We start from the raw sequence: 25,517 nt of genomic DNA on the forward strand, positions 1-25,517 counted from the left end.
ATTCCATTACATGAATTACATTGATTCTCCATTTTGTGCTCATGCCTGAGCATGTAGCCTCTTCTAATTGACCAAGTCAATTATTCAGGTAGAATAGAGTGAATTGTACCACAGTTAACCAAAGTACTTTGCCTGGCTTACCTGTATTTGGTGCAGCACTTTCTCAAGTTCCTTGGAAAGCCCAACACATTATAAATCAAACCTGTAAACCCACGCTTTGTAAAACTAAACCCACATTATAATTATCAACTAAGCTACTAATTGTTTGGTAGCTTGGTTGTTTCCAAGAATGATCAGCATTTGAAGGTAGTATTAATCTCTCAGTGATAGAAGCACTTCACAAAGGCCTTGGCCACCTCCTTGCATGAATTCAAGCCCATCTTCCTGTTACCATCCCTTATTTTTCTATGAAAATGGGTTCTTGAAGCTGACTCACCCACCCAACTTACCCTCCTTGCCAACAAGAGGTATGAGTAAAAGATCCCCCAAAAAAACAGCAGAGTACTTGCCACAATTGTCTGTTCATCACTTCAGCTATTGCCCTATGGAAAGCTTGTTCCATAATTTTGCACTTTTACACCTTTTGTACTTCATATGGACAATGTAGTAAGTAAGAAGACGGAACATCACTATATATATACATATATATATATATATTAGAAAGCATATTAAAATTTCTGACAGAAGCAACTCAGTGTCACCAAATTAAGGATTTTTCTCAAAAACTTCTCAACCTCCACCACCCTGATATTTAGTACTTATTCTAGTTTGACCTAATGTGAGCCAAATTGGATGTATGCCCTGAAACATATATAATTTGGTTATAACAACCATATTGGCAAGTCAATGAAAATTTTATTGATAAAAGTCACACTGGAAACATCAAGAACTTTGACAGTTTGATAACAGTCCTCAATTGTAACAGTTCTGATAATTTCATTCAGAAAATGTTTGTGTCGATATTTCAATCAATCGCTAGCTGATCAACCACTAATTTATTAAACCTTCACTCCTAATTCAGGATTTAAGTGCCAAAACTGAAATTATCTCCACAGGTAGATCATGCTCATCACCAGCAAGATGTAATACTTATGAAAAATTTTGGATTTGCATTTGACCTCAGCTTGTGTTTTTATGAAGTACTTTTTGTTTTATTTCAGTGGAAATAAAAAAAAAAAAAACAAGAGTTAGTGGAAGAATATATCTTCACTTCCACATATTTACATTTCAAATCTTGCAGCATTGTGCTAGGGCACGATCAGAAATCATTCCAGCTGAGCAGAACAATTGCTTTAATCATAGTTACTGTGTGTTACTTTAAAGTTAAATGTAATTATTAAAAATTAAAGAAAGCAGGAGCCCAAACCCCTCAGGTATTCTAAGGCACATAAGGACAATAGCTTGATGCTTGATTAAACACGGGGAGGTTGTTTGAACTTATGTTAGCACCCAGATGAAACACTTCTGGCTTTAACACAAGATAGACAGCTACAATGACGGCTAGCTGGAAGAAAATGTTTTTCTCTTCCTCCAGTACAAGAAATATCTTACCTTCTACTGTCAAAATGACATGAAGCCTGACAGTCCCATACAAGTAATTAGTAAGCCTTGATGATTAGATTACTGGTCTGAAGACCTTTGTATCCTAGAAATTCGCTACAAACCTTACCTCTTTCCTGCAGCAGTAGGTCCACTTATGTGATCCGGTCCATGAAACGTTGCTTGAATTAATTCATGGAATTTGTGACAGAAGATTAAAGATGGCTTACACTGTGCAGAAGTTAGGTTTGCATCTCAATGATGGCCTAAGGCCAAAATAAATACCACCACAAAGTGGAATAATGCCACCTTCAATCTGATGTTAGAGTCACCACCTGTTAAGACACAACTACCAAGCTACATCTTCATCTCCTCTGCATCAGCCTTGTTTCTCTCGAGTCGCATGCTTTATGATAACAAAGATGAATCACATGAAGCTGGAAAAAAAGTGCTTATATTTGAAAGGAAGGGGCTTTAAAATACAGCAAAACTTCAGATTAAGATTGGATCTGGAATTTGATCTCTTTTTGCCTGAACACCAGCTTCCCATTTTTTTGATAATGCTTTTTCATTAGAGCAGCTGGAGGAAAACCATTTTCGTGTTCTCCTTCTCTAGTATTTAGAAGCTCCTGCAAACCAGTGTGAGTCTATCAAAGATAAAGAGCTAATTGAAATCATACTGAGTGATGATCTGGAGCACCTGATGCACGTATCTCAAACACAGCCACAAAATGGAGATCAGAAGGTGCTGAGGGTAATATCCATGAAAGAACAGCTGTGTAAACCTCAAGGGAAATGCACCTGGAATACCTCCATCAGCTTCTGTGTAGTTACTCTATATCTGCATAAGTATAATAGAGAAGAAGCTGGCCACTGTACAGAGAAGTTTTTTTTATCTCAGATTGATGTCAAGAGTACAGCTTTGGACCCAGCCAGAGAAGGCTGAATGGTCTAAGAATGACCACAGCCCCACTGCTTACAAGCCCCAGCACCAACTGCTGTCTCTTGTTTCTGATGCCATTGAAGGAAAATGATGGCTCCTGCCAGCAGCATCAAAAACATCATTCAGAGCTCTCTAGAGATCCTGTTACCATTGCAGGTTTCTTTATTTGCAGGCTGTGAATGCTCTGTTTTTTTCTTGCTGCTGACAAGCCTTGATCCAGGTCCCCAGGGAAGGTGAACATACTTCTAACCCAGTCTTAAAATGGGTTGAGAGAATATTGCATGCCAGCACTGCAATCATTAACAGAAAGTGTACATCTGATTAGGGCAGAATTCTTTTTGAGGTGGGTGTAATGTGTCCCTGTGACACAGGCATGGTGACATGACATGGCATTGTTCTCCTACCATAAAGGACCAAAGAAGTCGATGTTAAGCATTAGCCAAACAGAGGCAGTTGATACCTATCTATTTAGATACTAAGAAAATGATTTGGAGTTGGAACTCTTTTGTTCTCACCATAAGTTTATTGCAGCTGAGTGATGATGACCTTGGTGTTCTTTATTGTTTGCTCATGGTGTGCAAGCAAGAGATAAACAGAAGCACTGCAAGCCAGAGGAAACATCCTTACATTGAACTCTGCTGGGGGACAGACACAGCCCTGATCTGAGTGGAGCTGGGGAGAGATGACATGGAAAAGACACAGAAGTGGAAATAGATATCAACACAGCAAAAGCCACAGAGTCAGGACTTCAACACTGGAGGCTGGAGCAAGTGTCCTGCCAGGGTACACTTCACAGAGGAGGAAGGAGAGGAGGCAGGGTAGGAAGTCTGGAGTCTTCCTACACCTTCCTCTTTCTACCCCCACTAATTCCACACTGGAGCCTTCTCTTAAGATACTTATCAGTGTATCTTCCACTGCTCCTGATCCCCCTTTGCCAGTGCATATCAGTGTGCACATCCAACCTCATACTGTGTTTAAATACCAGACAGATTTAACCCTACACTTAATAAAAGCTGGTGGAGGGGGACAAGCATCACATCTAGGAGAAAATTCTTTACTTTGCAGTTTGGGGGCAAGGGTTACAAATGTTATCCTTTGGATGAAAGAGCTTTTACAAACAACAGAACAAAATATGAACCGACTGAGAAGGGCTAAAGGTCCATTAATGAAACTTGTATTCCCTAAACAATTCAAAGAGTCTACAGCATAACTTAACACACTGATTTTTCAGGTATCACAGTACATGACACAACACAAAGCTGTACTTTTACTTAATAATATTATGTTTAATATCATCTAATAAGTATTTCACCAACTTTACTGGTAAGATAAAGGCATATAATCTGTACCTGAGATGTTTTCCTTTGTACTTCCAATGTAGTCAGTGAGGTTCATTTATTGTCTTTATCATTATCTCCTCCTCTTCCATCTTCTCCTGTTTTAACACTGTCTGCAGGCATACAAAAGAATCTGTTACCTTGACTTTGAAACCAGCTGTAGTTTTTACATCACTCACCACCCACAACAGAGGATTTCTGCAGGTGTGAGATAGCTGCCACGATAGCTCCATCTCCTGAGTTTCACTCTCAGGAAGGAGGGCATGTGATGCAGCACAGTTTCATTCTCCTTCTGCGACCTTCATCAGGAAAAGATTAACACCAATGTGCCATACTTCAAAGTAACTCCAACACTTTATGAGTCTCTTCCCACAGAATCAGCATCACCAAGATCATATTTTACCCTAATATTTTGTCATCTCCCATGTAAGAGTAATTTTGTCTTCCTTGTTTCAGAAATCTCACAAAATGTGGGAGACAATGAATGGTCTCCCATTATTCTTGGAAAAGAATAAAGAATAAAACTTTCTGCTCCTATCATGTATCTCTTGACCCTGATAGACTTATCTACAGTATCTGAAGAACCTGAATCTGAACCAGTAACTGAAGAGCCCTGCAATTCTGAAAGCATGTATTTTTTTTTCTCACTGATACCTGTTTGTATGACTAAAAAACTTGCCTTGCAAAGGAGTGTCTTCATATGTCATGTCCTGTAGAAACTGCAATGAACACAGTCAATTCAAAAAGATATTTGAAGTTTTACAGACAGGAGAGACAGGAAACCATACAGAGTGTGGATAGCTTTAATCAGTTGACCCACATCTCCCTGAGGGCTCTTATTAAATAATAATAATGAAAAAAAAGAATTCTCTTTCTCAACAAATGTGAGCAACTCCCTATATCCATCTATTTTTGCATGAATAGGTTAGACTTGTCAGGCACAAAAGCAAAAATGACACATGAGCCATCTTGAACCAAGAAAGTCTGACCTCTGAATGTTTCATAGAGGAATCTCTTCAGTTCTGACATGTGAAAGATATGGCATTGTTACTTCAGGAAAGAGAACTGATCCCTCTAGGCAATCCCATATCTAATAATTACAAGGGAAAGTTTGTTATTTGTGCTTTTAACTAGCTTGAGATTACATAACCTTTTGGGATAGGAACAAGATTTTTTTTTTTCAGTAATACCTTTAAAATTCTGACATACAGAGAGCTTTTGATCACTAAGAAATCGCCCTCAATTTTTACATGTTAATAGGGCTTTTAATAACACAGTACTGTGACTGAACCTATACGCTCAGACCAAGCTTGTAAGATCACCTCTGTCTCTTGCAATACTGTCTATGAGCTAGATTTTTTCTTTATCTAAAATATACAGGGGAAACAACAGAGACAATTCTTGATTTATGCATGCTATAACAATGAGAACATCTGCAGCAAGAGAAATTTGAAAGGTCTGAAAAACCTTTCAAAGCTTGAAATCAAAGCTTTACCTAACTGTGAGATTTTAGGCATAGTTTTAGAAAATGGTGGCACACACGAAGCACATCTACTATCATGATGAAAAGCTCATAGACGTATCTTTATCTTTTTGCAGTCAGCTTAGGCTGGTCCCTGCTGCCATGCAAGAAAGTCTGCTGCTATTTATTTCTGCTAAAGACCACAGCCAAATCTAGAGGTAACTCTGGAGATCCTTGGTTACAGAACAAGTGCCAGCACTGTACTCTCTCACTTTCTAATTCAAAGTTTCAAAGAAGACCGTGTGTGCATTGTCATAGTAAGAGACAACATATCTGCAGCATTTTCACTTTTGAGAAGGCTTACTGACTTATACCAAACCCTAGCTTAATTGATAGAAGGCAATTTATAGATCTTTACATTCGTCTGTATTGTAGGTACCTCGCACAGGAATTGGAGGGCTCAAAAATTCTGGTTCCCATTATACCTGGGACACAGAAATTGAGTGCTAGTGCCAAGTGCACTTTTCATTTCATGGATCCACAGGCAGAGGCAAAAACACAGCCCACTTTTGGACGCCACCAAGCACCACTGGCTCCTCCCCTCTTAGCCACATATCTACTGTACCACGTTCAGCCAGGGGCTCCAGGGTGCAAAATAACTGAACGCTACCCTCAGAATGAGGTCAAGGCAGCTGGTGTGTGGGATCTGGAGTCTGTGCTTCACGTTCTGCCTTTTCTGCGTCTTTCTTCACCAAACCACAGCAAAAAGAAAACTGAAGTTTGTGTCCGTAGTAAGTATATAGTTCATGGATAAATGGACCTCAAACCTGTCACTTACTGCTCTTCTTATGGTCTACAGTGTGGGAGAGGGGGTACTTTGTGAATACTGAAGTGTGTACTGCATACTCTGAATTCATTATTACATTGCACAAAAAGCAACACCATTTTTTAAGTAAGATTTTATAATGTTATTTCCTTAGTGCAGTCCTGGATGGAAGCAACTGAAGATAACTTTCTGGAATGACAAAGAGTGTTGTTTGTTTTATTTATTATTATTTTTACATCAATAAGAGAGGAATTGCATATCATTATTTTTAAATTGTAAAATAGGATTTCATAACTAAATTCCAATGGCCTGCAAAAACCCCCTTCACCTTGGAAGAGTTTTGCTATTCAACAATTTTCACTGCATTAACAAAATCATCTTCACCATAGAAGAGTTTCTGCTATTCTACTGGTTTCACTGCATGAACAAGTAATCAAATTTAATTATGTGAAACCCAAACAAGTGTACAGTGGCAATGAATATGCAACATAGAACCCATGCTGTAAAACATTTGCAATTATGACATACTGTTGTTTGCAGGAGGCCTGAATTTGGTCTGTTCTGAATATCGCAAAAGCTTATATGTCACTTGTTTGTTTTGTTTTGTTTTCCCTGAAGATTCAATTTTATTTTCCCTATTTGGCCAAAGAAATAAAATAAATAAACAAACAAATAAATCTGGTGGTAAAATTTTACAATTTTATCACATATATTTACAGGAAGTATGCTAGGCAATGAGAGAATTCATCACAGGAATGAAAAATCTTGATGTATCTTTATAGATATATCTTTTGTATGAAGTGAAATTTCATAACATGTTCAGTGTTTTCCAAGTAACAGTTTAGCCTAGATATTAGATATTAGATGACACAGTCATCACCTCTTGTGATGAAAAAGTCAGCATGTGGCTTTTTAAGACTAATTTGTTTTAATACTCAAAATACTGCTCAAAGTACTGCTGAGCAGTAGGGTTTTTTTTTCCTCCCTTTTGAACTCCCAGTTAGTCCTACCAAAATATTAATGTTCCAATATTCCTGAAAAATTATTTAGATGCTTCTGTTTGTTTACTGTCTGTCACTGTTGCAGTCTCTACCTCCAAAAAATGAAAAAACAAAACAAACAAACAAAAAAACTCTGTAAAATATATAGAATATTATGAAAATTTTTATAACTTGTAAAAATTTGAGCTAACTGCTTTCCAAATGCCAGGAAAAAGGAGGAGTTACATTGTCTAAAGAAATCAAACAAGTACTGTAGCTATGTAGATCTAAGGTAAGTATTTAGCATCTGTTAGATAAAGTATTCTCTATCATTGCAAAATCCTTGGGACTGCACTAACTATATCCAACTTAAAAAGCCCAGTAACATGAGGGGAATTCTGTCTGCTTTACCAGGTGTTCCGCCACGGTGATCTTACCCCGCAGGAGTTTTTTCCAGCTGACAAGCACAAAGAGGTTGCAAGGCAGCATGGATACGGACAGCTTACCAAGGTGTGTTTGTTTACCAGGGACAAAATACAGAAATATCAGAGCATGGTCTGCTGATACTTGTCTTTTAGCACTTTGTTTTAACTTGAGAAAGCCCCTATTAAGTTGGTATATGCAGATCTCTTGTAGGACAGATGAAGAACATACTGGGAAGGTACAGTTGTGAGTAGTAACTGATTTCACTGACACCGAGTTGGCCTGTTCTGGTCCAATAGCAGCACATGTTGAGATGTTTGTAAACCGGGGTCTTCCAAGAGGAGACAGGTACCAGCAGCACCATGGTTCACCTGAGACTAAACACATAACTTCAACCACAGAACAAGGTGGTGGAAGCACTCACAGACCACCCTGAGTCTCTGCTGAGCAGAGATTCCTGGCTCATGAACAACTAAGATCAGTTCTGGCAGAAGTATCACATAAATATCACCTGGTGGTATTGACTAGCAACAGCCAAGGAAACTGCAGATCCCAGCTGCAGAAACCATGTTTCTACATTATCTGTCATTAGTATTATCCTCCTCTTCCTGTGAATGGCACAGAGGGTAAGCTCCTATCAGGCTCCAAACAAATATGGAGCTGTACTATCAGGCTCTAAACAAATATGGGGGTACTAAGAGATTTTAATCCTCCTTCTGCTCCGCTCCCACCAGCACTATCATTGTGTTTGTGCTTCATTCCTTTTTCCCCAACATAAGCTGTTTGTATCCGAAAATGCACTAGTCATTTGTCCAGTATACTGGGAACCCAGAAGCCTCACTGAAGCGGCTTAGATGTGCCAAAAAAATGAAAGTCCCAGACAAATGGCTATTGTGCATGTGTTTGCAGACTGCGCAGTGCGTGTGCCTCTGTGAGGCGGCTGTGCAGTATGTTTGTTCGTCATGTTTTATCCAGCAAGTCCAGCACAAAGCACATTTTTCTCTCCAAGGAGAACTTGTCGCTTACCAGGTCTCCAAAATCAGGAGAGAACAAACAGCACACAGGGCCTCTCTGCTTCGTTCGCAGGAGGCTGCACCAATCTCTGAGGCAAGGTCAGGCCTACTTGCTCTCACACCACCTCCCTTGAGAAAAAGGAGTAATAGCTTCGCAGCAAAGCTCGTTATCAGGCAGAAAGCAACAGTGAATGTCTCAAAGGTGGTTAAGATCAGCTCCTCATACCTTAATTCAGTTATGACTCAATCATTTCACATGTACGCTACACAAGTTCAGCGCTACATGCCAGCTTGCTCCAGGCCATGTAAGCTCTGGAGAGGTTCAAGGCCCAGACGTCAGGATTTAACAACACACATCTTAGACAAGTTGGAGCAGAAGCCTAGGCCTAGCATATTTCCTAGGAAACCCAGACACACAATTCCAGAAACTGAAAGAGGTGATCACATACACATATTTTGGGCCATGACTGGCATTTTGGATAAAGCCCTGAGTAACCTGGTCTGACCTTACAGCTGACTCCACTTTGAGCAGGAGGTTGGACTAGAGGCCTCTTGAGGTCTATTTCAACCTGAATTATGGGCTTTGGGAGGCAATTAATAATCACTGTACTTCAGATTCCAGTGCAGATTAATGATTAAATGAGCAAAGTCAATTATATTTCAATTTAGTCTAGGAAACACCGCATACAAGTAAGAAGATCATAAGCACTGAGACCATTACAGGGACATTGCATGTGATTCTCATGTCATGTCTTTACAAAAGGATGATGGTAAGTTGGAAAATATTCAGCAAAGAGCTACGAAAATGCTAAGGTTAGAAAACCTACTTGGCAGTGTGAGTAGAGAACTGTCATCTAGCTAGAGTAACATAGAGATTAAGTGGCTTGATTCCATTTTATTGTTTACCATCTTACCGGGAATAAGATTTGTGATTGCGACGAATGCGTCATTCAAAAGGGTAACAAGATCCAGGGGTTGAAAGCTGGGCACATTGGCCAGAATTAAGAATCAAAAGTTTAAGACTGTAGATAACCATTGAAACAAAATACTCAAAGGCGTGAAAGACCTTTACTCAAAGTCTTCGGTTCACAATTTTCTGTCTTCCCAAAAAAGATCTTGCTCATGTTGAAACTATAGCTTCTGTATGGAATCACTGTTGTTATTCTGTGGGATTCATATCCTGGACATATCCTCATAGCCAGGTGGTTGCTGTGCCTGCAGTCCCAGTTAATTAGCTGTGAGCCAGCAAAACAACAGGAACTAGACAACTTTGTTGGGACATCTCTGTACCTGCTTTAAGTAACCCTGTCCCTCAGCTAATCTTATTAGCTTGGATAAACAACCACATAGCTTACTGCAAAACAAAATGAAAAACTGTATCTGCCAGGAAGACATATCTGATATTATCCTTATGGCTCACTCTTCCTACTCTTGTCATATGACCAGTAAGTATGCAAATAACATTTACAGTAAAACCTATTGTGAAGATAACATTAATTAATAAGCAGCTTTTAATATGACAACTCTTATCACACAGGAATAGGAGGGGCCTTTTAAGCAATCAAATCCAGTCTTTTGCCATGGCAAAAAGCCATATCATACAATCTGCGTCCATACATTTAGCAAGCTCCACTTTCAAACTAGTCGGGTATTTTTGCTTCCATTGCTCTCACTGAAAGCTTGTTCTTGAACTTCACCCCGATGGTCCTTCCAATTTCCATTTCAAATATGCTCATGGCTAATTCATATTCATTTATTTTGGTACAAATGCTGTCCTTTTGCCTGATAATCTCTTTTAAATAAGGTAAACTCCCATGCCTCTCTGATCAAGTACACTACACTGTTATTTTCTTTAGTATTTACTCAGCAAGGATTCAAGCATTCTAGGGTGAAAAATGCAATCCTTTTCCTATGATGGATGCATTAGGATCATTACAGACATGCTACTTCCTAATTAAGTCCCTTTGCAGAAAGCAACATCTACCTAAACTACAGCCATATGCACAGGAGACTCTGACTGCTTGTCTGTTAAGATACGAGTTTCAGCTTAACTCACTAAGATGTGAGTTTCAGAGATGAATAGTGATGATCTCCATTTGCATGCAACATATAGAGTGCAAACAGCTTTTTTCTATCTTTTTTCCCTATGGTTAAAGAAAATAAGTGCTAATGAGACTATGTTCACACAGTGGTCTTGTTTCAGAGTGGAAGTTAGAAAATAACTGTCAACACAGTAACTTTACCGATTTTTTTCTCCTGCTTTCTTTCCATCTTCCCTTTAGAAATGAAATACTTTAAGATCTTTATCAAAATTATTTATTAAAGGTTATTTAAATTTTGGTTATAGGAATAGCTGCACAGCACACGAGCTTCTTACACTCTTCTGTCACTTCTACAGCTTGGCATACAGCAACAGTATGAGCTTGGACAGTACATGCGGAGAAGATACTCTCATTTCCTGAGTGTCGTTTACAAGCAGAATGAGGCAAGTACTGGATCTAGGAGGTAGGATGTTTTTCAAGGATATTGGAACTTTCTGAATCCATGAGAGTCTGAACCTGGTATGCCTGGAGGTAAACCACTGAATTCAATGTGGTTTCAAAGTATCCCTGAAGCTGTGGCTTATTTTTAATTCAAGCTGATGGTTAGTTGAAAACCATGCACAAGGTTTTTGAGGCTGTAAAAAGGTTCAGATGCCTCACTGCTGTATGATACAGTATCTGTGTTGGATATCTCCAATTCAACACTTCCATGTGCAGTGCAGATACAGCTTACTGTTCATTTCCAGTTGCTCAGTGCATCCCTAATATCCCAAAGCCTAGTTGGCCAAATGGAGTCAGTTTTTCATTAGGACCCAAAGGGAACAGATACCATGTCACAACTCTCTTGTCCACCAAAATTATATTCCAAGGCCCTATTCCAGCTTTTTTCTTTACCCTGCTCTACTTTAATGCCAGCTCCTCCAGTACAGAACTAATCCTCTTCTTTTCTACCAAAAGAAGAAAATTAACAGAAGAAAACCAACTCCACCCCCTCCCCCCCAAAAAATTTAAATCTTTTCTTTTCATCCTTCAGATTTATGTGCAAAGTACTGACTGTGATCAAACACTTATGAGTGCTCAGGCGAGTCTTGCTGGGCTGTATCCACTGACACAAGGCCAGATTTGGAACCCCAGAATCCTTTGGCAGCCAATTCCAGTTCACACAGTGCCACTGTCACATGATAATGTGAGTATAAACTGGGGCATTTGCTTTCCCTTAAGCATTAGTAAAATATCCAAAATGAGATGAAGGAGCAGGAAAAAGGGCAGTGTAATAACAAAGAAAGGTATATCAAGTTACAAGCATTGGGCAAAAAGGACTAATAATTTGAGTAGAAATATTGTCAAGATTTTCCACAAGAATGGAAGATAACAGAGACCTGGAGTTAATGAAAAAAAAAATAGAAAGAGAAAAAAAAAAAAAGAGAGAAAGAAATAAAAAAAATCATAGAGAAAAACAAAACAAAACAGAACAAAACTCTTATTACGGGAATAAAACACCTTAGAAGTAGTAACAGATTGATCTTGTACTTGGTGTTATCACAACCATGACTTTCATGTGAGAAGAGGAAGCATACCTATTCTCACTAGTGCTTCACTTTTTTTTTAGGCTCCAGACAACTAAAAAGGTAAAAGAATTATTCTGTCATTCTCAATACAGTGAGAATTGTGTCACAGTAATGTTTTTTTTTTTGTGCTTTGAGGTGCATGGTGTATGCATTTTGAGGTTTGACAGAAAAAGTAAAGAGAAAAAGAAAAATGACTAAGAGCTTTAAGAGCATAAATTCAAAGGGTAATATACTTATTCATCTCCCTTCCTTTACTCCTCACCTCAGAGCTGTGTGGATAGCAGCTCTGACATATGAATATACCTGTCCTAGAGCAGAAAGTTGGACAGATGAGTGGTGCTGGAGTTCCCCATTTGCAGAAAAAATATGGTAAAAAGATAAGAAATTCAGGAGTGCACAATGTGAGTCCCATTATGGGAGAGGACATTCACATGTGATGTGAGATAAATTGCGTGGATTTACAAGTCAACACAGTCTGTGATAGGGAAATCAGGCTAAACAGGGACATGGAACTCTGGTTCACACCTCAGGGTGATAAGAGCATGAAGATGGAGGATATGGAGACATATATGTTACTGTGCAGGCACACAGCCCTGGTGTAGTGTCAGGAGCTTCTTCTGACACTGTCACTGATGGTAGAACTCCAGCAAACAGTCAAAAACACCTGGCCAGTATCAATACTGCTATCACCCTCAGCAAGCAGGTACTGCACCTCATTCACACCTAAGGCATCAAGTAAGTTTATTTAAAAAAAAATAATAATCGTAGTCACAAACAGATATGCTTTTTTTCCCCCACTTTTTTCCCTAACATTCGTGTTTTAGCTTTATTCATCTTTACTACAAATACATGTAAGTTTGAGAACACATGTATCCTTCCATACACAAAAAAAAGGTTCATCATGTTGCTAAAGTCAGACCCGTTCATGAGCCTATCTATGGTTATATATAATTCAGAAATATTTTCCTACCTTCTGAAAAGGATAGATTATGTTTTTAAAAAGACAGAAAATGCTGTGAAGCTTTCGTAGGTAATTACACCTTCAGGATTCTCAATTATTATTATTTATTTATTTATTTTCAACTCTTTCAACTGTGGGACTGTATAATTAGAGTTTTATTTCTGGAAAAAGGACAAAAAACATTAGAGAAAAATGCTAATAATATCTCAGTGTAAAAATTCAGTTTAGCTTTTGTTTAAAACTTAATACCCAAAAATTTCAAACAAGAATAAACTCAGCTTAGATAAATGAATTAACAAATTCTTAAGTTATTCATCTCACATGTAACATTTAACTTTCAAGTACCTTGAATTAAAGAAAAATCTGAGTTATGGAAACTTAAGTTTCTTTAATTTGGCTGAACTAAATGGAGCTGTGGTAAGTTCACTTAATGGAGCTGAGTATGCACAAAGACTCCTTTTGTAGTCCAGCTGGTAATTTGTTGCAAAAAGATGATGGTATGTTTAAACAAAGACTGAACACAATGAGTAAAATCACTCCTGAGGAAGCCAAGTACAAAGAAATACATGAGGGCTTATGTTAGTCTTCTGTCAAGGGATAAATTTCAATTTGTGTAGATGAGTCCTTCAACTTTGAACTGCTGGAACTATTACTCCTCTGAACATTTGAAGATTATTCTGTAAGTAGTCATCAATATGACTCTTACTGTCCTGAAGATGAATATCCTTGGAAACAACATTCCCAAAAACTTCTGCAGCTTGCCCTAATTAGTGCAGCCAATCAGAACAACAATCCTCAAAGTGTATGTTGAATTGCAGAACAAGAAGTGCCTTGCCTAACTAATGTTTTGCAATTTTATTTTCAGTTGCTGTACTTACCTTTCTCACACTGCCCAAAATACAATGAACTTCTAAGAGAAACCTTTGCGACAAGGGATTTCCAAAGGCAGTTCAAGCAGTACAGGGTAAGGTATTTTTAGTTCTGGAAATCTTCTAAATCAAATGTACAGCTTCTGGCAACCATATCTAACAGGTAGGTTAAAAAAAAATAGGCAGTTAATATGCTTCTTTGAGATATCTCACCTTCAAAGTGGGTGTATACGTCTTACCCAAAATACAATTACATTACAGAGCCAGCTGGACTGGACTATCCCCATCAACTGAAAATTGCAAGTCATAAAAAAGATAAATTGTTGACTACCTTGCAAAAAAAACCACTACACCTACCTTTTAGGAGAGCAGCGAAAACAAAAACTTAGATCAAATCAGTGTCTCACTTCAATACTTCTCTCTCTTCAGTCTCATGTTAGTAATTCCTTGACATCTCTGTCTGTATAATTCCTTGCTAGCTCAATTCCTCAAATCTTTATAATAGTCTCAGTGCTTTCCTCTCGTAACAGTTATCTCACACCTGAAGTCTTCATTCAGACACTCACTTAAAGTTCATTCTTAATGTCTCCCTTGCTTTCTCCACCATCAAATTCTTTGCCACGGGTACATAATTGTTTATCTATTCCATTGCAACTTTCTTCACGGATTTATTCAAAATGGCACTACCAAACTCACTTGTTTTCCTCTAATCTTTAACCACTGAAACAGCCATCTACTTATGGCTCTGCATCTATATGTTACAGACAAACAAAGCATAATTCCCAGTTTTAACAAAGTTACATCATACCTCCTTTCTACTCAGCAGCAATATCACAATAAAAGTATTTATCACACTTCCTTTGAACCCTTTTTGGATTTCTGCTAGACTTCCTCTTGCATCTGCATCTCCTCTACCCACTTCTGAACCTTCCCACCAAATAAAAACTATGCCTGTACTTCAACCCTAAACTCAGATCACCAACCTCTTCTAGATGAATAGGCTAAATTCTCTTTTCAGCCTAAAAAAAAAATGATTTTTTTTTTTCCCCAAGAAAAACTAGTGGTATACAGCAGGTATAAATCAATTTCTTTAAGCTTTCTTGGTATATGTGTCCTGTCCCATTGCTCAATATCATAATTTCCCCAATATCGCTATGTGATACTATGTCTTATAGATTGGTAAGACCAGGACGTGGCTAAAAATAAGATCAGGATGAGGACTGAAATAGTAGATTGGGTTGCAATTAAGAAAAACCCAAGGTAGGAATGGAGAAGCGATGTGCTTGGCAACACACATGCAAGACATACACATGAAGTATGTATCAAAGAAAGAAAACATCTGGAATAAGGACCAGAAATGAGAACTTGGAACTGGAATTTAGAAGCAGAAGAGAAGGTGCAACTCAAAACTTGGATGAAAGCAAGGTTTCACAAGATCATTATGAATTTTTGTACAAGCATTCGTTTTATGTCAGGTGATTATACGAACATGGCATGAAGAAAAAATAAAAGGATCCACTGGAACAGGTAGTAACTGTCTGTCTGTGAGTACCGCTAGACAATGGTATGGTGCATGGGCGCTAAATGCAAAGACCATCTTGTTTCTAAAAATTGCTATGTGCTAGTATGGAAGTGTGTAGTAACAATGTAGAATGGCCCTGTGCGCAACTTAAATTTTGCTTTTTTGTATTCCAGCCATTTCTCAAATTTTTAGCATCTCACACTGGATACCCACTGAAGAAGTTGAACACTGAAAGAATTTGGAAGCTCTCTGACATTTTACAGTATGAGGTAAATAATACAAAAATTATCAAGGTCCAATAGAAATACTTGCACTTTTTTAAAATTAGTCTCAGCTTCTACTTCTACTGGTTGAATGACATCAAAAGAAGGTAAGTCTCTACTTCATTTTTTTTTTTTTTCTGAACTACAGTCTATTTTCAGCTTCTTACTCAGGAACCCTCACTCAAAACCAAACTTGCAACTGAAAATCCTCTAAAAACACTATGATTGTGTGAGGCTGCTGTGGGTCATCCACCACGATAAGGAACACAGACCAATGACCTACCAAAAGCAACATCTTGTCAGGGACTGCATGCAGACTATTAGGAAAAAACTTATCATTGGATAAAATTGTCTTGTTACTCCTCCAAATCCCATCACAGGAGTAAAATTTGATGTTGGAAGAGAAACAGAGGAATCCCTCCACAAAGATTTTACATAAATTGTATAAGAAAGAGAAGTCATTATTTGCATATGGACAGTAGTGGTCACAGTATTTTCAGGAATTAAACAGCCATTGGAATATTACAAAAGGTTATTTGTGCAAGTTTTGGAGCTTGTTCTTAGCAAAGGGACCAGGCATATCACAAAGAAGCATGGATTTTACTACAAAAGGCGTAGATGGTGCCCAACTGTCATAGGTGTATGGGCCCAACAGTCTGGTATCTCTGACTGGGATCTGAAAAAATCCTGACTAATTTTAATTTAGACTAGACTAATCTAGACTTAACTCAGCAAAAGCAAGTGAAAATTTCGGGGTCTTGTGTCAAAAATGTCTTTGGTATTGTTGCAGGCAGCACTTGCTAAAAATTGCTTAACAGTGTAATTATTTTTAAATTCAAATATTAATAATAAACTGGTCATTAATACTGGGATAGCCCTGGAAAACTGAAACAGTTTTAAGATGTATTTTACACCCAACATGTAGTAGTTGGGTGTGATGCTAATGCGTTTACCTTCTGTCCTGCAGTTTCTGAGCAGGTCCAACTTTGATCAATGAAGTCTTGACTGCAGGGCTAGCCAGACTCTTGAGTTAAGTGAAGTGTTAAAATTTGGAGTACCTCACTGTAATTTCAGCTAGGTTACCTTTCCATATTGCTCAAATTCAGGACAGCTCAGGAGCACAACTTTTTGATTCAGTCGTTACACTGATAAACCTGTGTGACCTGAGAAATGTGAAAAACTGGCTGCTCTCATCAGGGAGCTAGCTAAAATCTGGAAGACAAAACCAGTTATTTGGGTCATTCTTTCTAGTATTAGATTTATTGAGCTTTGGTCTCTCATACTACTAAATGAAGACTTTGGAGTATAAATTGTGTGGCAATTTAGAATTTAAGTGGCACATATAAAGATGTGTGCCACAAAAATCACTTTTACCTTTTCAAATGTACTACTTGAAATAGAGCTTTCTTACATAGTTTTTAAAACAGAATTCATCAAACTGCATTAGCATGCATCTCTGTATTTGTTATTAGTGGTTGTCATCTGATTTTCAGGTAACTTGAAGACTGAGGTGCTTTCTTGCCTACAGCACTGTCTTAAATAGCATGTAACTAGGCAATTCATTTCTCAAGACACAAATCTCATTTGTTAAAAGAAAAAGTGACCTGAGCTGGTTTAATCTAACATGTTGCTCTGTTTCACTTATCTGTTTCACTTAAAGACAAATCCTGTCTTTAACTTGTTGGCATTTTCCTTTAGAACTCCACCTAGTGAGCTCAGCCCAACAACTCACATTCATAGAGATTACACGGAAATACAGAAAGGATACCAACTTTATTTAAACTGGAATTCAGAGCAGTGCAAACCAGTTCTGGCATATATTTCCTTCTCACAGTAGCCACCCTTAACTTATCTTGGGCAGCTCCCCAGAAGAAAAATCAGGCCATTATACTTCACCTAGAGGACTGCATCAGTAGCTGATATAAGGAGAGCTGATATAAGTAGGTGTGAATTCCATCCATATGTCTAAACTCTACATGTACATCATACTCCAGTATATCATAAATGTAGTTATATAGATTCCTACTTAATCACTGGATCTTGTTCATTTTTCAGAAGTCCCAACCCTTAAATCCTAACATCTACATAGGATTTGTTTCAATAAATATCTCAGGATATATTCCAGCAGATGGCTGAAGAGGAGTCACAACATGAATTTTTTGCAACTGACAACGGCATTGGAAATTGTCATAAAGAATGCCATTTGTTTTTTAAATAATAATTTTCAGCATTATATTTCCTCTTCTTGTTAAACACTGCCTTTCAAAAATTTTTAAGCAGTGTGATGCTATAAATAAGAATTCCACAACTGTCTAAATGCAAAATACAGTCATTATGAAGAAAAAGATTTATTTGAGCAAAACATTCAGAATTTGTTCTGACAAGTATTTTGTGCCAAAAGAACTAACAATTAGCAGTAGGAACCAACAAGAAAATCATCATGTTTTCTTTCTTCACTGTAGGATATTAACAATTACACTTTACCTGTTTGGGCGACTCGTGGCGTCAGGACCAAGCTGATAAAGCTCTCAGAATTGTTATTACAGGCAGGATTTGGGTTCCACAAACAAATACAAAAATCACGTTTGCAGGGAGGTAAGCCAATTCTTACCCCATTTAAAATCAGGAATAGAATGGGAAAGAAGTAAGGGTGTGTAATAACCATGGGCATGAAAGATGCCATGATTTGGATATTGGTGATCAGCACTGAGAGATTTTGACTAATGGGATGAGAGATGTTGAGGATATGAATCACAAATATACTAATTCAACATTATAAAGGAGCTAGCATTTTGATTATGTGGTTGTATAAGAAACACAAAGGAATATACAGATTATTGCTGAAATTAATCAACTATGAAATTGACATAAGCCACCATGCTTAAATTAAAAAATATTATTTGTAATAATCTCTAGGATGGTAACTTTGTTTCCTATGAGTCATCATTTTTCATTGCTGAGAGTACTAAAATGAGTATTCTAAGCTTTATTATTCTGCTCAACAAATTTTAACTGAAATTTTAAAATAGCTTATACCTTTTTAATCCACTGGATTCATCCACTCTCAACCTTTTGGCCTGATTTTCACTTTACATAGCCACCGTACAGTTAGGTTCTGTGAGCTACAAGGACAAATCACATATAAGCAAGGATTCATTTGTTTGCATTTGTTTGCCTTCTTGGAGCTCCAACATACAAAACTAAGCATGAAAATCAAACCTCTGCTTTACTACCAATTGTTATTAAAATTTGTTTCAGTAGCTGAAGACAACAGGTATGTTTAATTCTACTAGTACATACAGTTCTCATTTTATGACTTCAATTCTTGGAAGATTTCAATCTTATGTTACCATATTAGCACTGACATTGATTTAATTCATACAGTTTGTCTCAAAATTTTTCAGAAATTAGCAAAATACAATCATATAATTTAAGAAGGCCAAGAGCCCAATGAATTTGCTCTTCTCTAGAAATCGTGAAGTCAACAGAGTTATAACCAACAAAGGGTAGTATTCATTACAGTGATCTTCTTGAACTGTTCTGGTGGCACAAAGCAGCTGTGAACAGAGTGTTTAAAGCTTTCAAGGCTATTATGGATCCTGGAAATATTTTATATGGACTCAGAATCAGGCCCGCTATTCGTGTAAAAATTAATATCAGACTTAGCAGGCCACTGTGTACAAATTACCTATAAAAGCAAAAGAACGAACCTGGTGCATTTAAAGACAGATAGTATTAAAATAGAAACAATAAGGATGTTAACAAAAGCATCTCTTTCTGTCATTGCCATTGCTTCCCAATTATCTTTCAGGTATTCTTTTAAAAACTATTCTAAAGCGTATCTCAGATGCTAGAAGGCCTTCACATCAACAAAAAATGGTTATGTATTCTGCGGTGAGTCCTTGCTGTTTCTTTTATGTTACCTTTCTGTAGTTTTTAAATGCAGTGAAAGCATTTAATTTCCTTTATGAAATACAGATACAAGCATTTTTATTTGGTTAACCTTAAATATCATTGAATTACTCCCACTCTTTAATGAATAGAGACTACTTTGAAACCTGTAGAATTCCATTTTCTACCTGATGGTGCTGTGTATTTCATTGTAATACTGTTTTGATTGAGCAGAGAACTGAAAAGTCCTCTGTTTTATTGAAAATTTATCATTAAGTTAATTTAGAAACAAAACTCCTGCTTCCTGCACCTTTTTCAGATGCAAAAGCTTTTTTTTTTTAATTAAAAAAATAAATTTAAAAATTAAATTAGTTTGTTTAATTAAAAAAAAAAGATAAAAATGAACTTAAGTAAGTTATTTTAGAAGGTATAATGAAAGCAGTTACTCAATTGTGACCTTATATTTTTGTTTAGAATGAGCAGACACTCTCAAACACGAAGGAAATTCTTAGACTGCTCTGTGTAAAAAGCTCCTATTGCTAACTTGCAATTTGATAATGAAGTATAAGATATATATCAGCAAAAGAGCTTTCTGTTCAGATCTCAGTTGTCTACCTACCATGCAAAACCACCAGTTGTTATTAAAAGAGGTTTTCACATATCTTACTAACTTCGGTATGAACTGCACGTACTTAATACATCTTAAAAATTTAAATGTGTATATCCTCTATACGTGCAGCATTTCAGTTTGTGCAGCCGTAAAAGAACAGTACTTGCTCAAAACTGCTGAGGGCAGAAGGAAAGAATTAATGAACATCATGTAAGTAATATTAAACGTGTAGATAATATATTGGACATAATGTTAAATAATAAATGCACACAATCATTTTCAATAGACCTTTAATTAAATATTTCTTCTATTTACAGCACGCAGCCACCATTGTTGCCTTACAGATGGCACTCAATGTTTTCAATGGGAAATTGCCTCCTTACAGTGCCTGTCATTTTTTTGAACTTTACCAAGAAAAAAATGGGCAAGTATCTTTAAGCTGTACTTCTAACCTTTTTTTTTTTTCTAAAAGCAGTTTAATAATATGCCAGACTAATTAAACTGGATACACAAGGTTCACTAACCAGAAAGAGATCACAGATTGATTTTAATTATTATAATTGGACTCATTTGAGGAGTTATTGACAGCAGCAGAACCACATCAGTGCAGTCTGAAACCTCTCTATCTATTGCTTCATTACAGTTGAGATATTTTAATCTACCCTTTTTATCTATTTAATTCCTTAACTCTTTACCAATAAGACAATCTACATGCAAATTGGCATTGACCATCTATTGTTTAAAAAGATACTGTCTGATTAATAATTATACGTATTATTAGCAAGACCAAAAAAAAAAACAAAACAACAACAACAAAATAAAAAAACAACACAGAAAGCAAAAAACCTACATCTCAAAACATAATCCCTACTCTTTAATGCAGAAAATCTGTTGTGTGCACCTAACATTATTTTGACCCTTCTGTATTTTTAAACAGGCAATACACCATAGAAATGTACTATCGGAATAATTCTTTGAGAGATCCCCACCCCCTCACTCTCCCTGGCTGCAAATTTCACTGTCCACTAGAGAGATTTACTCATTTGGTTTCCCCAGTCCTCACGCAACATTGGACAAGAGAATGTAGGATATAGGACACAAAAAAAAGGTAAGTTAAGTGCTTTGTGCACATGTACGCAAAATTAGAGCCAAGATTACATCTTCTGCCAAGAGCTCATTTGAAGGTACAGTCTTTTTCGTAAGGTCTGGTCCAAAATGAAAAAAAAACAAACAAACAAATAAAAAAACAAATCCCATTAAGAAAGAATTGTATCCATGGCCATAGTTGTTGCTCCATTGACAGATTTATCTATTTCCACCCAACTTTCTGCTGAAATGGAATCAAGGCTGATTATACTTTAGGATACTATTTTTCATGGTGTCTTTTTTTTTTGTTTCATTTTTGTGCAGTAAAAAAGAACTTCAGATACTGAATAAGCATATACAAATGTGCTAACTGTGTTAATTCACCTCATCTTTTCTAACCGTAGAGTATTTGTCCAAGCTGATTACCATCAGCATGCATTCTCTTGATTTTAGGAGACATTCAGAGATCAAAGCAGATGAATATGGAATAGCGTATCGAACTGGTACTTACCAGAGTATCAAGCATATATGGACACACATGGGAAGTATTAATTCATTCCCTAGTACGTTGTCTATATCTCCATATTAGAATTTCTAGCTTTCCATTTTGACCACTGATTATATTTACATTTGCAGAAAGAAGGAGCTGGAAGGCAGAAATGTCTCGTGTATGAAGCTCTGTATTTATTAAGAGAAATGAAAAGTGAAGAGGCCCCAGGACTCACGTCCCTTTTTTTTTTTTCTTTATGATCACCCCATATATCTTTCTGTACCACTGATCTCAAGAAGAATTCAAAATTTCAAGAGATTAGAAGAATGCAGGCAAACCAACTCATTTTATTGCAAAGCCTTTCCTGATATATTTCTTGAATCCATAAACAGAATGGAGATACTGCAGTTAGAATGGACGAATAATTAGAAAATAATGGTTCCCTAAATATGTTTCACTGTATTCACTGTTCACAAACATAATTCAGGAGAAATGGGGGGTGGGAGGAGGAGAAGGTTGGTTCTGAGGATTTTTTAATTTTTTTTTTGCCAGGCAACTAATCTAGTCATGGAAAACAGTGATAAATACTTCATGCTTATACCATAGCATTTAGTAATCTGAGTCTGGTGGAAATTAGTTCCCTTCCTTCAGTGAGTAAACTGTGGAACTAACCAAGTAAATAAATAGAAAAAATATCTACCATATAATCAAAAATTGTCATTAATAAAGACCCAAATATTTAGCCTTCAAGTTCAACACAAAGGCTGCACATTGTTTCAATTCTCAATTTTTGCCTAAGAAAAAGTTAGAGAGTATCCAGCCTTATTATACCAAGTCCAGCAGTGCTGCTCACAACTGCTTTCATCAGCAATCCTGAGTAGAGAAGACATATGTGGGCTACAGAAGAGATTAAAACCACAACTGACTGAATCAAAATATTTGCCGTATTGTCATAGCGAAGTTTGACACTTTCCTGTATTTTGTCCTGGTTCAGAATGATTCCATCTCAGTAACTGCTGGGATCAGCTCCTGTTTGGGGGGGGGTTCATGACTCACAACAACTGCAGGAAGAAGTTTTAGACTCTCTGCTGTGCACGAGTGGCACTTGGGAAAAGGCAGTCACCTGGACACACTACTCCACAACCTGCACAGCACAGCAAGATCTCAGATGGACCATACTGGGCTAAATCAGTGTGAGCAGTGATGAAATGTATTACCAATTCTCAGTGAATGCAGATAGGCTTGACCTATTGGTCTGTAACACCAGGAAGCAGAACCAAGCTGAGGAGTAATGCAGAGAGATTACAGATCACATTCACACCTGCAATACACAACTGAAACATCACTGATTCAGCAGTCTCCAGATTTGTCAAAAATAATTTCAAATATTGTTCTTTGCTATTGCATTTGTTAATACTTTGATTATACTAGTATGCAAACTTTTGATGAACAGAGCTTATAAACGTAATTTTTTGGAATGAAATCCAAGGATGTGACTGCATTCAAAAATTAACCTTACATAGCTATTCTACATGGAGACAACATTTCCCACGCAGAGCTGTTTCCACAAAATGCTTAACTGAAGGTTCATGGAGATGATTTATGTCCCCAGTATTGGGAAATACAGTGATTGGGGAATTATTGTCAGTACAGGTCACACAAGAGAGTGGTAGCAGTATTCTGAGAGTGGCATAAGTCAGCGCCAAGTTTCCCCACGTGATGATGACTGCAGTATGGAACATAGGAAGTGAAGACAGCTCAGCTTGTTTGGGATGGGGATAAAACATTTCTCTGTGCTCATTTGTCTTCTTGGGAAGTTTTCAGTGCGGATCAGCTAGCCATTTCAACAGACTTTTTCTACTTGCATCCTACTTCCATTCAAATGGGATCAAATTTGTCAACCCTTCTGTACTTAGTCTGATCTATTCACTTGTTCAAGTAGCATCAATACGTTTGCCTTTTTTTTTTTTTTCTCCCGAGAATTACACTCTCTTTTTGTCTTACCTTTAGGTGTACCCTCCGGGACATTCAGCATTTATGAAAAATCTCCTCCCACGATGTGATGTTACGACAGTCTAACATTTCACATTAACTTCCATCAGCATGACCAACAGTCTCTTGATCTTTAACAAATGAAAACATTCAGTCTCTTTCCAAAAAGACAGCAAGGCTAATTGTCAACTTTGAAAGAAAAATAATTTGTGACTTCAAATAGCTTTACAAACACCTTCCTTTTGTTATGTTACTTTTATAATGTACTCTGGTCTGATAATATAAAGTCTGTGCTTCTGAGAAATCAGCCTGTGTTGTTTTTGTCATTAACAAAAAGATCCTACTGACAACACATAATAAAAGACTCTACAGCTATGTGTTGGTTAAAACATTTAGAATGTGCTGGGCAATCCTTCACTAGTTACATTTTCTAATGTTGCTATTGTGAAAACTATTTGTGCTGTTACTACAAACGCTGGATTGGAACTAACAGATGCAACTGACTTCTGACAACAGTGGATACTCCTTTGCTTGAAAAACTAGCCTTTTTATTTTCTATGTTTTATTTTCTCACAAAGGATAGAAGCTTTGTCAACAGCCTTGTTGCCCACAGGTCATTTCACAGAGAAACAGAGTAATAGATGAGATGCCAAAGAAGAAAACATTCTGGCTCCCTTTGCTTGGACCAGGCTTTGAAAATGGAGGCTAAGCTTACGAAATGTATATTGTTTGTTGTTTTATTTTTTTAGAATTACACATAAGCAGGTAACTGCTACTCCATAACTACAAAAAAAAAAATCAAAAAGAATCAAAAAAAAATAAAGTTCCCTTTTCTCTCTAGCAAGAATCTAAGTTTCAGAATTCTCACTGTTAAAGCCCATTCTCTGATCAGCAGGGCCCCAGCAACAATTGTTGTGCTTTCTAAGGCAGAACAGGAAACACAGTTCAGGAAGAACAGCTAAAGTTAGATTTCACAGCAAAGGGGTTAAAAAATAGGACAAAAATATATGATTGCTATTTGTGAATAAAAAGCAGACCCTTTTACTGTAGCATCTAAACAAGGGTAAAAATGTTTTCTAACACAATAGGACAAGCAGTTGTAGCTGCTTCCTAATGCAAATTAGAACAAGGTTTTTTTGTTGTTTGTTTGTTGCATATTACCTTATTGTCCATAATGGCAGAGAACCTTTCCAGGTCTGGCAGCCCTCAAAAAAGAGTCAGTGCAAACTCTTTCCATGATGCATTTCAAAACTCTGAAGCTGATCATCACACCTCCTTTAACGAGAAATAAACAATATTTTTTAAAAAATGCTAAAGGAAATTAGAAAGGAAAATTTTTATCAACATTGGACTACTAATGAGATCATAACCTTGGCTTCCAAAACCAAATTTCTAGACCTTTCTTTTATTCTGAACCTGTTCTTTTTCTTTTTTTTTTTTTTTTTTTTTTTTTTTTTCCCTGAACCAGAGTTTGAGTTGCTTTCAGTGTTTTGTTGGCTAGATATTTTTAAGTGGAAGTTCAAGTGCTGTACAGGTGGACTCATTCTTCTCCCACTAAAGGCAAGGGTAACCTTTCGGCTGTCTTAGACCTGATCAGGCTCACACAGAGGGTGCAATACTCACACAGCTGAGACTTTCTTCGTGATTCTCTTTAGCACCCAGTTCTTTGTTCTTCCTCTCCTTCCTCACCCAAATCCACC

The 25,517-nt window shown here is 37.1% G+C and overlaps 1 protein-coding gene across 1 annotated transcript; it reads left to right on the forward strand.

Annotated features, from left to right (window-relative positions):
* The first annotated feature begins 5,918 nt into the window (after positions 1-5,918).
* LOC137852629 (prostatic acid phosphatase-like) lies at positions 5,919-24,209 on the forward strand. The gene is made up of 11 exons (XM_068674545.1): positions 5,919-6,072; positions 7,502-7,597; positions 10,922-11,008; positions 11,599-11,751; positions 13,960-14,058; positions 15,659-15,754; positions 18,211-18,343; positions 19,560-19,642; positions 20,567-20,673; positions 21,187-21,357; positions 23,836-24,209. Exons 1-10 carry the CDS (start codon positions 5,959-5,961, stop codon positions 21,341-21,343), a joined length of 1,125 nt encoding a protein of 374 aa, XP_068530646.1. The 5' UTR covers positions 5,919-5,958; the 3' UTR covers positions 21,344-21,357; positions 23,836-24,209.
* Positions 24,210-25,517: the final 1,308 nt, after the last annotated feature.

The sequence above is a fragment of the Anas acuta genome, chromosome 2, assembly GCF_963932015.1.
Source record: "Anas acuta chromosome 2, bAnaAcu1.1, whole genome shotgun sequence".
Classification (NCBI taxonomy): Eukaryota; Metazoa; Chordata; class Aves; order Anseriformes; family Anatidae; genus Anas; species Anas acuta.

What these genes read in the sequence shown, in the direction of transcription:
- LOC137852629 (XM_068674545.1), top strand. Translation starts at nt 5,959, where the DNA reads ATGAGGTCAAGGCAGCTGGTGTGTGGGATCTGGAGTCTGTGCTTCACG. An exon ending in CTGACATTTTACAGTATGAG is followed by an intron (nt 15,755 to 18,210) that starts GTAAATAATACA and finishes TCTTCACTGTAG; the next exon opens with GATATTAACAATTACACTTT. An exon ending in CTTTACCAAGAAAAAAATGG is followed by an intron (nt 20,674 to 21,186) that starts GCAAGTATCTTT and finishes ATTTTTAAACAG; the next exon opens with GCAATACACCATAGAAATGT.